General features: G+C 39.5%; 1 protein-coding gene across 4 annotated transcripts in view; it reads right to left on the reverse strand.

Moving 5' to 3' along the window:
• Window positions 1-757: 757 nt before the first annotated feature.
• mgat4c (mgat4 family member C) overlaps window positions 758-14,274 on the reverse strand; it is a 123,162-nt gene continuing 109,645 nt past the window's right edge. For all 4 annotated transcript variants that reach the window (XM_055050963.1, XM_055050153.1, XM_055049341.1 and 1 more), the window contains 3 exons: window positions 9,298-9,446; window positions 7,694-7,841; window positions 758-6,191 (listed from right to left, as the gene is read on the reverse strand). In XM_055050963.1, coding sequence (XP_054906938.1) covers window positions 5,035-6,191; window positions 7,694-7,841; window positions 9,298-9,426 — 1,434 coding nt within the window. In that variant the 5' untranslated portion in view covers window positions 9,427-9,446 and the 3' untranslated portion in view covers window positions 758-5,034. The remainder of the gene's footprint in view (window positions 6,192-7,693; window positions 7,842-9,297; window positions 9,447-14,274) is intronic.

Below are 14,274 nucleotides of genomic sequence, written 5' to 3' on the forward strand. Positions count from 1 at the left end.
TGAGGTCATTGTGATGAGATATTAATTTAAGCATACATCGACGAGCAACATTAAGCAACAAGTGAGTGTTAAGATTACACAACACTAACCTCCATCCCCTTGATGTGGCCGCTTACCTTTGAATGCCCACCGACTCACGGTGCTTATTTTGGCACTTCTGACTTAAAAATAACATGCAATGTGTATGAAACATGCATGTTGAGTGAGACAATGTGTTAGTTTGTAGCAGTAGTGGGCATTGCTAACTAAAAGGTTAGCTACTCTACCTCTAAAGCACTAATCCTGAGCATCAGCTCCATTAATGCTAAAGCACTATCTCAACACAGTATTTAGTGGAAGCTAATGGCAAAGCGTTATGCCAATGTGGCATTTAGCAGAAGCTAATGCTAAACTAAACGCGGCTATGTTGATACTCAAAATGTGTCACCAGCTGCGTTTCCGTTACAAATGCTTGCAAAATTTTGTAAATATTCTGCTAATGTAAAAAAAATAAATAAAAAAATAATTGAAAAATACAATTTTGGTGTTTCAATTGAATAGGAAACGTCATTAAAATAACTTTTATATCATGTGAATGACTTACTGCGTTATGTTTTCGCAATAAGACATTTACGGTCATCAAAACGTTGAACAAATTAAAGACATTTTAATGGTCGATGACCAAAACTAATGCCAATGCAAAACAGATTAAACACAAATGCCTAATGTTATTCAACTGAAAGTTTACAAAGGAGCCAAGAAAATCAGCACATTAGAATGTTTCTGGAAACATTTATTGACGCAAAGCTAACTATGCTAAGTACGCTAAGCGCTAAATGAAAAATTCAGCTCTGCTGGCAGATTAGTGGAAGTGTGCACACCACTAGGACCAGATTGAAACAGCACAGACCAGTCGCTCTGAACAGTAAGGGAAAGTTTGCAGAAACTGGGCCTTGAAAACACATTAAAGTCAATCTGAAGCCAAACTGTCAGCTGCTGCCAGGACTGTCTGATACATGTTTGAGCATTTTGTTGTGTTTGGATTATTTTACATTACATGCCCTCCTGGTTTCTATTAATCAGAGTTATACACTATTATGATTCAATAGCTACAATTACTGTGGGAGAATCTGTTGCCCAGTTTGCTTTAGCCAAACTGGGGTCCATCTTTTTCGAATTTTTGATGTTGTTAATGTTGGCATTATCGCCACCTGTTGGTGCAGCATTGGTACAACATTTTAATTTTTCAAACAGACATTTTGTCTTTTGTTTTTGGAAAAACAAAAAACATGTCTGTTTAAAATGTATCAAGAGTTTTGCAAATGGGACATGTGTACACATGTGATATGGTCTGCATATACACAGAATTACATCCAAATCCCTCCACGTCCTCTGAAAGCTTAACTTGTTGCTTAACTTTTTTTTTTTTGTCAGTGAATGCATGTTTTCACTGGGATGGCAAAAAACAAAAGAAAAAAAATGCTTCTGAAATTCTTTTAACAAATTTATAATGTAAAAAACAAAGTCTGATTTGTGGAAGTGGAAAACTGCCAAACAGGCAAAAGAGAATTAAAACAAAATCATGTCGTAAAGAGAAAATAATTTAAATAATTGGCTTTCCATGTTTTTACAACATACTGTCATGCTATTGCAGTACACCCATCATGTTCTAACAATGTGTCACATTATACATTTCTAATGTTATAACAAAGACCATTCACATTAAAATTGGTTATATTAATTTGTTGCGCAAATGTCAAAAAGACATTGTTTGAACAATATGTTTCCTTATTAGAAAATAAGACATTTCACATTCTGACACACCATAAAGCGTTACACCCATGCATATATAAAAACTTCAGTTTGGCAGGAGTCAAGATGCCACATTCATTTGGGGTAAGTTTTGTCTTCGTACCTGTGTGACAACACAACCTGTTTGAATTTAGTTCAGATGGGTCATTGGCTCAATAAGGAATGTTTTTAGATTATAATGTGACATATCTCTATTTCCTTTTGCACTATGTTTCACTATAACCAACTCACTGAAGACCCATTAGGAAAATTCATAATTCTTTTCAACAAGATTGGGAAATATGAACCTGGTAGATTTATAGTAGTCTGATCAAAAGCATAGTAGCTGACAAAGAAGATATACACTTTGCCAGATTTATACACAATTCTATATTAATGAAATTATTAGTTAAATTTGCTTTGAATCCTAAAAAAAGTCCTTTAGATTAGAAGAAAATGATGCATCAATAAAAATGACTTCTTGGCATTTCACTTTGGCGCTTTAAAGATTTCGAGAGAGGTGAAAATCTGAGCATTTTTTTAATGCCAACAAATCCCACGGACAATACCAGAGCAATACAATTTCTACTTCTAGTACTTTGTGTTAAAAAACCAACTGGGAGTCGTCAATGACGACGAGGAGACTAACAAATTTCACATATATATATATATTTGCTGTAGTCATCTGTAAGTCTTTTCCCTTTTTCTCTTCCACAACAATAATTGCATTTCTATTGGCCACATGACTGTGCAATTTGAAATTTAGAATATAAATTTACTTAATGGGATAAAAATTTTCTGCAGTACAATGAGGAATCCAAAGAAGGCATCAGCCGTATCCAAATTGGTTTATTTGTCAAAACTGCAATAGAAGGATTTTTTTGCTTCAGACACATCACATAAATCAACAATTAGATGTTAGGCGTTGACCAGGAAGAAGAAGACGACAGGAAGTAGTTGAATAGTTGGCTTTTTTTATAATGACTTATTGAGTGAACAAACTTATTCATGAGTGATTTTTGTTGAACAGAAACGGAGCAATTGCAAAATTGTGTTTTTTTTTTTCCACATTAGCAGACTATAGACAAAGGTTTTGTGCACATTTGTAATGGAAACGCAGCTAATGATGTGCTAGCAGCAGTTAGCCTAGCATTTAAACCAAGAAGTCAGAATTTCTTAGTTCAAATTCACAGAAACCCCCCCCCAAAAAAACTCCCTCCACCTAACACACACGACACACACCTTCATTACCAACACAGAACAATTGCTGCAACTTTGTAATGTTGCGCAGTCGACACTTTACGTGAACGCACACGCCACATTCTTAATGTGGCGGCCTCTCCCACAGACTGGACTCCACTGCAGTCAGCAAGTTGTGTCAGATTGAAATATTTCAAATCAGCTGCATCACTGGTTCAAACCTCTTGACCATCTCCGCTTCCATTTTCGACCAGATATTTTCCTTCAGTCACAAAGCAAAAGTAAACTTCCCTCTGACTCGACTCCTGTTGGTTCATTCAGATTATCAGGTTGGTTTTCATCAGATTTTGACCCAATCTGAAGAAAGAACAATGAGACCAAGAACAACTTTGTTGGTCTTGCTTTGGATTTTTTTTTTTTACCAATAGTTGCTTGAGATGATGTTCAGAACTTTATTTTAGTTAAGAATAAAGTCCATCATTTTTCTAACATTGATGCATTCATGTGCCATAAAAAAGGTTGCTCCTTTTGTCACTTGCCCAACTCCTCTGTGGTTATTACTGGTCTCTATTTCCATTGGATCTTCTCTGGTAGTGGGTTATAATTATAGCAGGAGTATTGAAAAATAAATTCAAAAAGAAAAAAAAGTTTTGTTTAGATGATCATTTCTTTGTTGTGACAATGTATCTTGGCAATAAATCGTTAAAAAAGTCTCATTAAATGTGAGAATATGTTTGTCTGTTAAGTAGCAGGGAAAATCATTCCTATCAATGCCAGACAACTTCGACACAGGGTAACACTAAGAAAACTAGAAAAAATGTAATCACGAGAATAAAGTCATATTATTGTGACATCAGTATGATAATATTTAATAAAGTCATAATATTACATGAATAAACTCACAAGCATGAAGTTATAAAATTATGAAAATAAAGTTATAGTTTTACAAGAAAAAAATCAGAATACTACAAAAGTAGTCATAGTGGTACAATAATCTCATAAAGTTATGACTTCTCAAAATATTATGATTTTCTTCTTATATTGGCATTATTATATTATGTAGACTGTATTCCTGTAGTATGATCTCATTCTTGTAATATTCCGATTTTATTCTTGCATGAGTTTATTCACGTAATGAGATTATTGTCGTAGTTAAATTTTTAAAAATGTTTTCTTTGTATGGCCCTGATACTTGTTGTAAACAACCAATTCTGGTGTTGACATTTAAAAAACAAGACACACCATTAATTAAGAGTGCATCCATTTAACAAACAGGCGCCTCTGCAGTGGATGGGTGAACTGAACACCACCACACCTTCTCTTCATGATCGTCACCAGCCTCATCACACAGTGTTATGCCATCTCATCCCATTTCTCCACCAGTGTTTGTCATAAGTCAGTCAACCGGCTTGTGATGGTCCCACAAGCAGCAAACTGAAATCTAATTCCCATGAGAGTCCAATGGAGGACAGACTTTGACCTCAAACTGTTCAGATGCAAAATAGCCAATTTGTGTCAGAACCTCATTTTGATCATCATCTGGCTCAAATGGTGGCCAGACTATGTATTTTCTATGACGTAGTTACTGCCACACCACCTCGGAGAGTCTGACAAATTTTTTCTGTGCTCATCCTCAAAATCAACCTCAAGCTTTCACTTTAAGAGGAAATAGTCAGACTTTCCAAATTCTGGCTTAACAATAAAAGTTATAGTCAAGAAGCGCTGGCACAACAAAGAAAATGCTCAACAAAACCATAGATTACTCACTTTTACGCTACGTCTCTTTCCTGTGATCAGATGTTGGTAAAGTATGGTTGTTATACGAATACTACCATATGAAGAATAAGCTATGATTATTCAATACATTGAGGTTAGATCAGAAATCCTTTAGGATGACTGAAGATGGTCCACTAAAGTTACGTTTAAGTATAAAAACACAGACGGATTTGGCAAGAAGAATCAATAAATACATACAAAATGAATAAATTAAACCTAGAAAACACATAATAATAATAGTAATAAAATTGGACTGTATGGGTTACTAAGAGAAGTTGTGTGTAGTTCTCATTGGCTGGGCGGTTGTGTAGTCCATAAACTGATACTTCTGATAATGAGCCATTCTTTTTGGCTGGCTGTCACCACAATGCGAACGCACTCAATGTCAAACGAAATCTTGTGGTCCACATCTTGAACCTCGATGTTTCCGTTTTTAAACTCTCCTAACGTGATGTAAGAGGAGCACTGCTTTCCTTTCTTAGTCCCGACCAACTTCTCTCCTACTTCCAGCGCTCCGTGATGAAGGAAGTCGCTTTGTCGGTCGTCAGACCCGGTAGCAATCCTAATTTTGCTAATTTTGGTTGATTTGTTAAAGACTATGACGAAGAAATCTCCGGTGGAGGGAGGTTTCCCCCAAAAGTACTCGTCCACCGTGCTGTACGCCTTGGTGGCGTCGTAGTTCTCAAAGACGTTGATGTTGGTGTAAATGCCAGCCGGGGGGTTGTCCGGGATGTCTATGGAGTCCTCCTCGAAGTCGTCGTCCTTCAGTTTGTTCTCCACGCCTTTGTAGGACGAGTAGTAGCCCATGTGCTGGAACAGCGAGGGCTTGAAGCGGATCACGTCCTTTTGAGCCAGCAGGCCCCGGAAGTGGATGAGGAGCCAGTCGCAAGGCATTTCCTGGTAGAACATGAGGAGGAAGTGAGCCAGGCGGGGCAGGTCTCTGGAGTGGTACAGCTTCCCGATGTAACCCAGCTTGGAGAACTCCATCATCACCCAGTAGGAGCCTTCTCTGGAGGTTATCACCTTCTTCAGCGCTGTCAGGAAGTTCCGGGAGCAGCGCACGTCGTCCTCCAGCATCATGTAGAAGTGCGACAGATTGGTGCAGAAGTTCAGGAGGAAAGCGTAGTCGACGTTCTGCTTGGAGCGGAAATGGACTCTGTCCTCCGGGTCGTTGTAGTTCCTCTTCAAGCCATCCAGAGAAGGGTAGAAGTCCTCTGGGGCCTGGATGACCAGGAGGCGTCCGGCTATGATGTGGTGAGCGAACTTCCTGGTGATCTCCTGCACCACGTTCTCACACCAGACCAGGTCAAAGTCCGCCAGGTGGACCACAACCACAATCTCTTTCAGCTCCTCGTAGCTGGACTGGTCAAAGATGGATTTGATCGTCTCCAGGAGGTAGTTTCCCCTTTTCCTCTTGACCGATGACAATCCAATGGTCAGGAACTCTGCGAATAAAATGTGAAAACATATTTTAGTGAGTGAAGTAAATGTAAAGCAATGCTGCCGTTCAGATCTGAGGTATCTGTAAAATTATTCCCTGATGAAATCTGGAGAAGGGAGATGAGAAATGATGACTTACAAACAGAAGACAGTTTATGTATGTGAGGACAGTTTAAGAGACATTGCTTAAAGATTACCATTGGGGAAAAGCAACAGCACCCCAAGAAAAATACCAGTAACTTTAGGTTTTGTCCTTTTCTCACATATTTTCTCAATCTGGACTTTATATTCCTTCTAAGATTGTGCTAACACATACCTTCATGCTTCAGAGAAGAAGACAGTCAGACTCTTGCTTCCATAGAGGTGCTCATATCCAGTGTTTATAAAAATATACATCCCATTTAATGTTCTACCATTTTTATTCCTTTTACAAATCAATCATGATCAATAAAAGTTGTCATTTTTGACAAACACAACCCTTTAAAGAAGCAGTAGTATTATCATTCATCTAATAGCACATTGAAGAAACTGTGTAAATTTCCATTGTTATAAAAATGCTATACATCTACTAAATACATATTAAAAAAATTTGACCTTCTAATTTAACGCCTTGAAACGGTGCCTCTGTCTCTTTAAGAAACTCCTGCTCTTTCTGAAACTCTTCATCACGACATGACTCCTCGCAGTTCCACCAGGTGTTTGCTAATTCCTGCTGGCTAGTTTGAATGAACTGAGTGGGGGAAGGATATGCTCTGTGAGGTGGAAGCTTGGAAACCGCAGCTCAAAGGAGGAGCTTCATCCTCGAAGGCGGAGCTAGGTCCACCCAGGCGTTTTCCCCAGCTGATTGGTTGCCATGAAGATTAAGGGATTTCTCAAACTTGCACAAAAGAATCACGACAACATTCCAGGTATGTTTTTGAAAAAGGAATAAAGAGCTAAAAAATGTTACATTAAATCAGTCATCGCATATGCGACTCCTTCGAGTCAGTATTTAGCAGAAGCTCTGAATGTGTCTCAGTGTTTTATAGGCAATGCATATTTATGACCTCACCTAAGAGGTTTTTATTTTTCATAATTGTGATATAAACAAATCAAATACAGGTTTTAAGACCCGGTGAACAAACACAGAAACAAAACAAAATGTGTAAAACAAGAAGAGCGCAGTTGATACTGTAAAGAAAGAAAGAACAATAATGTAAAATAGAGGAAAGTTACAAAGCATAACTGACTCCTAAATGTGAACTGGGTTCTTCCCATGACTGTATGTGAAGTGCAAAATAAATTGACAAAATGCAGAAAAGACAACTGGGTCAAAATGACTTTTGAGCTGTAACATTTGGAAGTGGAACATGATTTACTTGAGGTGAGCAAGTTCAAAACCAAAACAAAGAATCTCTGAATCATTTATTCTTCTCTTCTTTTAAATCCGACTGATTTGGCTCGGCCTCCTCAGACACGAGATGGGCCAACGTGAAGCCGCTGCTAAAGAGGGAACCTTCAGACTTACTCTTGCGGTTCAGAGGCGTGCCGGCAAGATAGCGGTATGTGACATTAATGGTTCCAGAGAAGTTACTGAGGTCTCTGAAGGTGTGAGCGTATCGCTCCGAGCTGGGAGGATGGACCGACGCTTCCCTGAGCTGCCTCTTATCTCCCTCCTGCAACACGAAAAGCACATTAGAACAGAAGAAAAGAAAGGCACACCAAAGAGAAGCAGCCAAATAAAAGCATGCAATTTTGAATAATTAAAAAAAAAGAAAGAAAAAAAAAAGGAAAGAACATATTTCTTGTTTTGCTCCTTATGTGTGCTTGGATGCAGTTTGGATCCACATCCAGTTTGCAGAAAACGCCCAAAATTCAAAACTGCCTTTTAAGAACTGAACTAAACACAAATTATGTGATTTTTTTCCCCCAAATTCTGATGACGTCATAAATAAACAATAAATCATTTGGCTGATTTCCTTTTGGGTCCAAGTCGTCAAGATTTCAGGACAAACTGTCGTTAAAATGTAAGTAAATAAAATGGAAAACATGGGAATAATGGAGCATTTTTCATATCATGCATCATTCATCGTGATAAATTTCTTATAACATTTTGACTTATCATTGTCATAATAAATTCCCCTAAAGCTGTACATGTTGCCCGTTTTGTTGGTACTTATTTTCTCTTCACTGTTTGTACAATGAAGGCCTATCAATAAATATCAATACATTTGAAAGTATGATTAAATGGAGTCAGATTGCTTAGTTTGGTAATATAAGTCACACTTTTTTCTATCTGGTGTCCTGAAGAAGCGTTTTACAAATAGGAATGTTTCTGCTGAAACAGAAACATTCTGTACAGTCACCTAAAAAAAAAAAAGTAGTATATACTCGTTACTGTCATTTTTATCACCATCACAATAGTATCATGACAACATGATAAAACCTCAAGTCCACATAGCCCACCCCTAATTTATTGTGTTAAGTTTCTTATCATGGGCCTCATCCAACGACTGATGGTCAAAACTCCCTAAAAAGCATTTACTCAATTAATCAATCAATCGCATGATAGATTAAAGTCAGCTTGATCGTTCCCATTCTGATGACTAACGTTGAAGGGAAATTCTGACCACAGAATTGACAAAATCCGTTTTATTTATGGTTTCGGTTGTGTTCGGTCTTTATTTCCATTTTATTTATTGTTTTATTCCATTTTATTTTGGACATTTAAAATGTCACGGAGTGCTCTTCGCAAGATTACAATTTTCCAGTCACTGAGAGGGCGAACTTGCACTGTCATGTCATGATCAATATGTTATTAGAAAATGGTCTCTAAGACAATATTATCATTTATCGCAATGATTACTGGGACAATTTATTGTTCATTGAAACAATGTATATATATTTTTATGAATGCAGTTGTGTGCAGTTTATTGATACAAATCGTTATCACAAGAGCACCATAAAATATGGTGATAAAACCTTAAGTAAATATCGCCCACCGCTTTGTGGGAACCAAAGTAAAAGACATTTGGAGTCTGTTTGAAGGGATTTGTTGAGACATGTGATCAGAAGATGGACACAAAGCGTCTCGATGAGTGAATAATACCAACGGCGGCTCTCATCACTGACCAGCACGTAGCCATCCTCGATGTAGAGGTTCAAGAAGAGGAGGAAGGTGATGAGGAAGCCGAGGAAGGGAATGGTGGAGCGTTTCCTCAGACACCTCATCTTGTCCAGGGATTTCCACACCAGTCTCATTCTCACACTGCCGTTGGGATCTGAGGGAGAAATGGTGGAGAGAAATACATCAGGATGCGACGGCTTTTACAATCTGGAGCGCCGTGTTTAAGGAAAGTGTGAGGTTAAATGACCATCCACACTCATTGAAATCATCCGCTGATCCATGTATGATCGTTGGTAGGGGAAATCTGGATTTAAACCCACAACCCTCCAGACAAGCACAACTCTGATGGCTCAACTTGCCATCTTTCTAGAGCTCTGCTGCTGGCAAAAGTTCCCAGGGCTACCTTGCACATGTGACTGACTAAATAAAGATCTTAAACAGCTGCGAACGCAACTTCAAATGCAGCAACGTACTTTATCTTTTGCTTCCCAGCGACTGAGCGTCAGGATGTGCTGCTGTTGCCTCCGAGACGCCCAGCAGAATACAAACTACATCCAAGCTCAGTTCGATGGCCATACTCGCATCGATCAGTTTCACCGAGACTCAGCTTCACCGGGGATTCGGCTTGTCAATACCTCTTTGTGCGCGCTTAAAAACTGAATTTAACATGTCCATCTTTGACTCGCCGCTCTCCGTAGGTGGGAAGTGCATGTGGATTAAGACACATGGTCTTAATGTTTTATCACATGGCAACAAATCTTCCATCTGATAAAACAATGAATAGTATACTAAATACTGCAGGATGTTAATGATGTCATCATCTAGTGTTTGAAGATCTAAAGAAAAGCCGTTTAAGCGGTTTGCTGGTCAAGAGGGAAAGGCATCGGCCGTGACCTCAGAGGAGCAACTGTTGCACAAAGTCAATCGGAAAACGGTCAGAGGGGCGTTTCCAGTTTAAAGTTCAGTCTTAAACAAAGTCAAAGATTATTCACAATTGGAAACTATTTGAGATGTCTATCAGTCTCCAGCAAATGATTCTGTTTTAATGCCTGATCGGGTAATTGCTTCTAGAAACCGTAAGGAAGTTCAGATTGCATAATTTGGTTTAATCTGTTCCTTAAACAAACATAACAGGAGCAGAGAGATATTGTGGCGTGTTGAAAATTAAACACATCAGCTCAAAAACTTCACACCAACAAACAAACACGTTGCTGAGGGCGTAGTAATTAGGGCATCTTGCACACAAACTACTCTATATTCATCCATCCAACACTGACTCCTGACATATGACAGGAATCTAAAAAATCAAAACTTAACCTGAATGAATAAAAGAGAGGTGTCTATGTTTTTTGATGGCCCAGTCAAAGCCCAGGCCTTAATCCTATTGGAATACTTGGGTTCAATCACAACAGCCCTGTTTGGTCAATCAAACTCGAGTCTGTTGTTTGCCCAGGAAGTACATGAAAGAGTTCACTTCAGAGCAGAGCAGAGCAGAGCAGAGACGGCTCCAAAATCAGGAGGGAGGCTACTGACTGTGTGCTGTCCTGTCTCTGCTCTGTGTCTCCAGGGTTCTGTAGGACTGCATTGTGACAATGAAATGAATGGTTAGGGATGTTCTGGAGGGATCCGCAGCCGGCCGAGTCATCCCGACACACCGGCGTTCAGCTCAGGCAGCGCTCCCGCTCGCCGCCACCAGGTCGACCGTCTCATGCCGACCGTCTCATGCCGACCGTCTCATGTCGTTTAGCCGGAACTCAGCCGCAGCTGCTTCCTCTCTCAGGAGACGCCACAGCCCAAATAACACTGCATGCGCGTTCGTTGAAAGTCATCTGCGATTTTATGTTGAGACAAGAACCGACCTCATAGAATCCAAGTCCTGGATGTCTATCTTAACAAAACAAGACAAAGATATGTGCCTCCTCGTTTAATAATTCAGCGCGTGCTCCGAGGAGGAAGAGCATGAGACGATGATACAGCCGGAGGCCCGGCTGGGCGGAGAAGCTCGTTTCTGCCAGCTTGGATTTCACCAGAGGCTCAGATCCACAGTGTCACGATGAACATCTCACCGTTCCTGGAACACGCCGGAATAGGGGGAAATTATGCCAATTTAAGCTGCACGGATGATGGTATGAGTTTGCTGTCGGGATGGTCGTTGTGTTTTGTGTTTACTCTTGTGGCCTGAACCCAGAGCAGTGAAATGGGCTTTGCGTGTTTTAAAGGGCCGTGTCATCGTGGGTGTCGTACAGTCTGTCACATTTCCCTGCCGTTCTTTCAGAGCGCCCTACCAGCAGGCTGGAGCTGTTATATGTCCATTATACACTCTGCTAGGCTGCATGTGTGTGTGTGTGTGTGTGTGTGTGGGTGTGTGGGGAGGGGTGTGTGTGTGAGTGTGTCTGCACGTATGAAAGAAGTGGGCTGAATACACCAAGACAATGCTTTTTTATTTCTTCTCTGCTACCAAAGAGTGAGCATTTATCTTGTATGAGTTGTCAGCTTCTTTAACCAATTCGAAAACATTTCTGGCTCTAATAGGTTTCTGTAGTGCAACATTTTAACCTCAAACTTCAATGAAACATTATTGAATTGAGTTAAACTGAACACTAGGTAGTGCAAAGACTGGAGGAAAAATGATGCATTTTATTCAGTTCCTTTAAAGATCAGATAATTCTTCATTAGTTCCGCATGTGGAAAATGTAAGCGTTGATGCCACCACATCCAATAAATAAAATTCAAAATAAATTGAATAAAATTGGGTGCACTTGATTTGTGATGCGCTACAGGAAAACTGGGAACCAGTCGGCAGAGCAGAAATGAGGAAAAACAATGAAAAACAGTAATTTCTGAGAAATATGTTTACTTATTGATTTATTTTTTATTATTTTTTTTATTTTTTGCTAAATACACCAGCTCAAGTCATGAAGAAACCACCCCAGGCTTTAAAAAGCAGTTCCAGAGATTTTAAAACGGTAAACTCTGTGTTGTAAATCTGCTTGTTTGCAGAGTAAATATGAAATTAACATCAGCTGATTAACATGCTATTAACAAAGCGACAGGTTGACCACTAGGTAGGTCAAAGATGTAAAAAAACAGAAAATAAAAAAAAAGCAACAAAGCTCTCAAATAATTCAGAAAGTACAATTAGGATTTCTAAATATAAAGTAAAATTTGCTTCATAGCAAAGTGTAGAATCAGAATGGAACATACAAATATTGATATCAGATTGGTGCATCTCAATAACTTTATTGGCTGGTCACACCCAAGCTGTCTGAAATTTCATCTACATTAGTCAACAAACAGTCAAAGTTCAGTCTAAATCCTAATGAGATGATGCAGAACAACTCGCAAACTGTTCTGCACGGATGCAGAAACGGTCTGGACAAAAACATATCTGTAGATACGAAGCTGCTCCTCAAAATAGTGAAAGGTGCTTCTATGAATTATTGGTGTTTGTAGTTGTAACATGGCAAAATAGGAACGATATGTATGAGCACTTTATTAATAAATCCTACCAGGCTATCACTTTAAATAGATAAACACTATGCAACATAAATTAAGCGTATCAACCAAAAAGATCTTTATTCGGTTTGTTTTTGTCATTGCAACTAATTTTCAACTTGTTGAAGATTTTTTGTTGTTTTTAAAGCCTTGTGGTGTATAAAGTCAATACACTCCTGCTGTGTGTGTTCGCTTTAAGGATGTATTGTCACGCTACACTAGCGTTCTTTGTGATAAGTGTTTTCGAGATGAGACGAGATAATAAATCCATAAATAATAATGAAAACAAACAAACAAAACAAACAAAAGAAAAACCTGGTCCAGAAATCCTCCAAGGAAAACATCACCTGTGAGGATCCCAGGCGGTGCTGTGGGGGTTTGGAAACGGCCCCGAGCCGTAAAGCTTCCCCTCATCAGTCCCCGACATCAAAGCAGGCTGAGAGTTATGCTGCTGTGCGACACGCCAGGACCCGAGGGAGACACGATGACGAACAAGGGAAATAACACCGAGACTCGACCGAGTGCGGAGATGAATTCATGTTCCCTGAGTAGCAGTAGAATAATTAGCTGCACACACTTTATTACACTGAAGTCATTTTTCAGTCAACCGAACAGTCCGCGGTCATATCTTCAAACAATCACGTTGAGTATTTTTAACACTTGTTGCTGTCCGGTAAAGCAGCACTTATACTAATTTCAGATTCTAGCTTAAGCTTTCTTCACGGCGAACAGCTAGCCAGTTGCTGCAGTTTCACAGTGTTTACTTATCATTTGAATCTCATCTGTCCCAGACTGTTGCCACACCAAAGATTTACAGCGAGTGAAGGATTTAGTGCTTTTTGCTAGCTTAGCTTTTTTTTTTTGGAAAACTCAGCTAGCTGAGAGACTCTGTTGGTTTTGGCCTGTCATAAAAACACATTTTACTGCACTTAAAAGTAGTTCTTCGGAGTGCTATCAGGTGTTTGCTGATTGCTACTGGCTAGTCTAAAGGAGCTGAGTAGGGGAGTCTTGTGCTCTGAATGGAAGAAGCTCATTAGCCTGGAAACTGCAGATCTGTGGAGGAGTTGTGCCTTGAAGGCAGGTCTCGGTCCACCCAGGCCATTTGCACAGCTGAATGGTTGCCACCGGTGATTCAAGAACCTCTCAAATATGCAGGACAGAATCAAAGCAACACTCCAGGCATGCTTTTGATGAGCGAATAACATAATGCAGAGCAAACCTCGAAAAAGTCCATTTTACTTCGTATCGCCCCATTTAATTCACATAAAATTCACGCAGAATGTTTGTTTGTCCTCTCTCATGGTTCTCTTTTATTTACCCAGACCAATAGCTTCTCTGAATTTCTCCTCAATGTCGTCCTTCCTTTACTGGCCGTGAATATTAGATAAGTGGTTCAGGAATCTGCTTTCTCCGCTGCAACATCCTCCTCTCTTAACGGTGAAACCTGATGGAGGCAGACTTCAAATGGGAGGACAAGGGGCTCCCCT

The sequence above is a fragment of the Poeciliopsis prolifica genome, unplaced genomic scaffold (assembly GCF_027474105.1).
Source record: "Poeciliopsis prolifica strain line A6 unplaced genomic scaffold, Auburn_PproV2 SCAFFOLD001, whole genome shotgun sequence".
In the NCBI taxonomy this organism is placed as follows: Eukaryota; Metazoa; Chordata; class Actinopteri; order Cyprinodontiformes; family Poeciliidae; genus Poeciliopsis; species Poeciliopsis prolifica.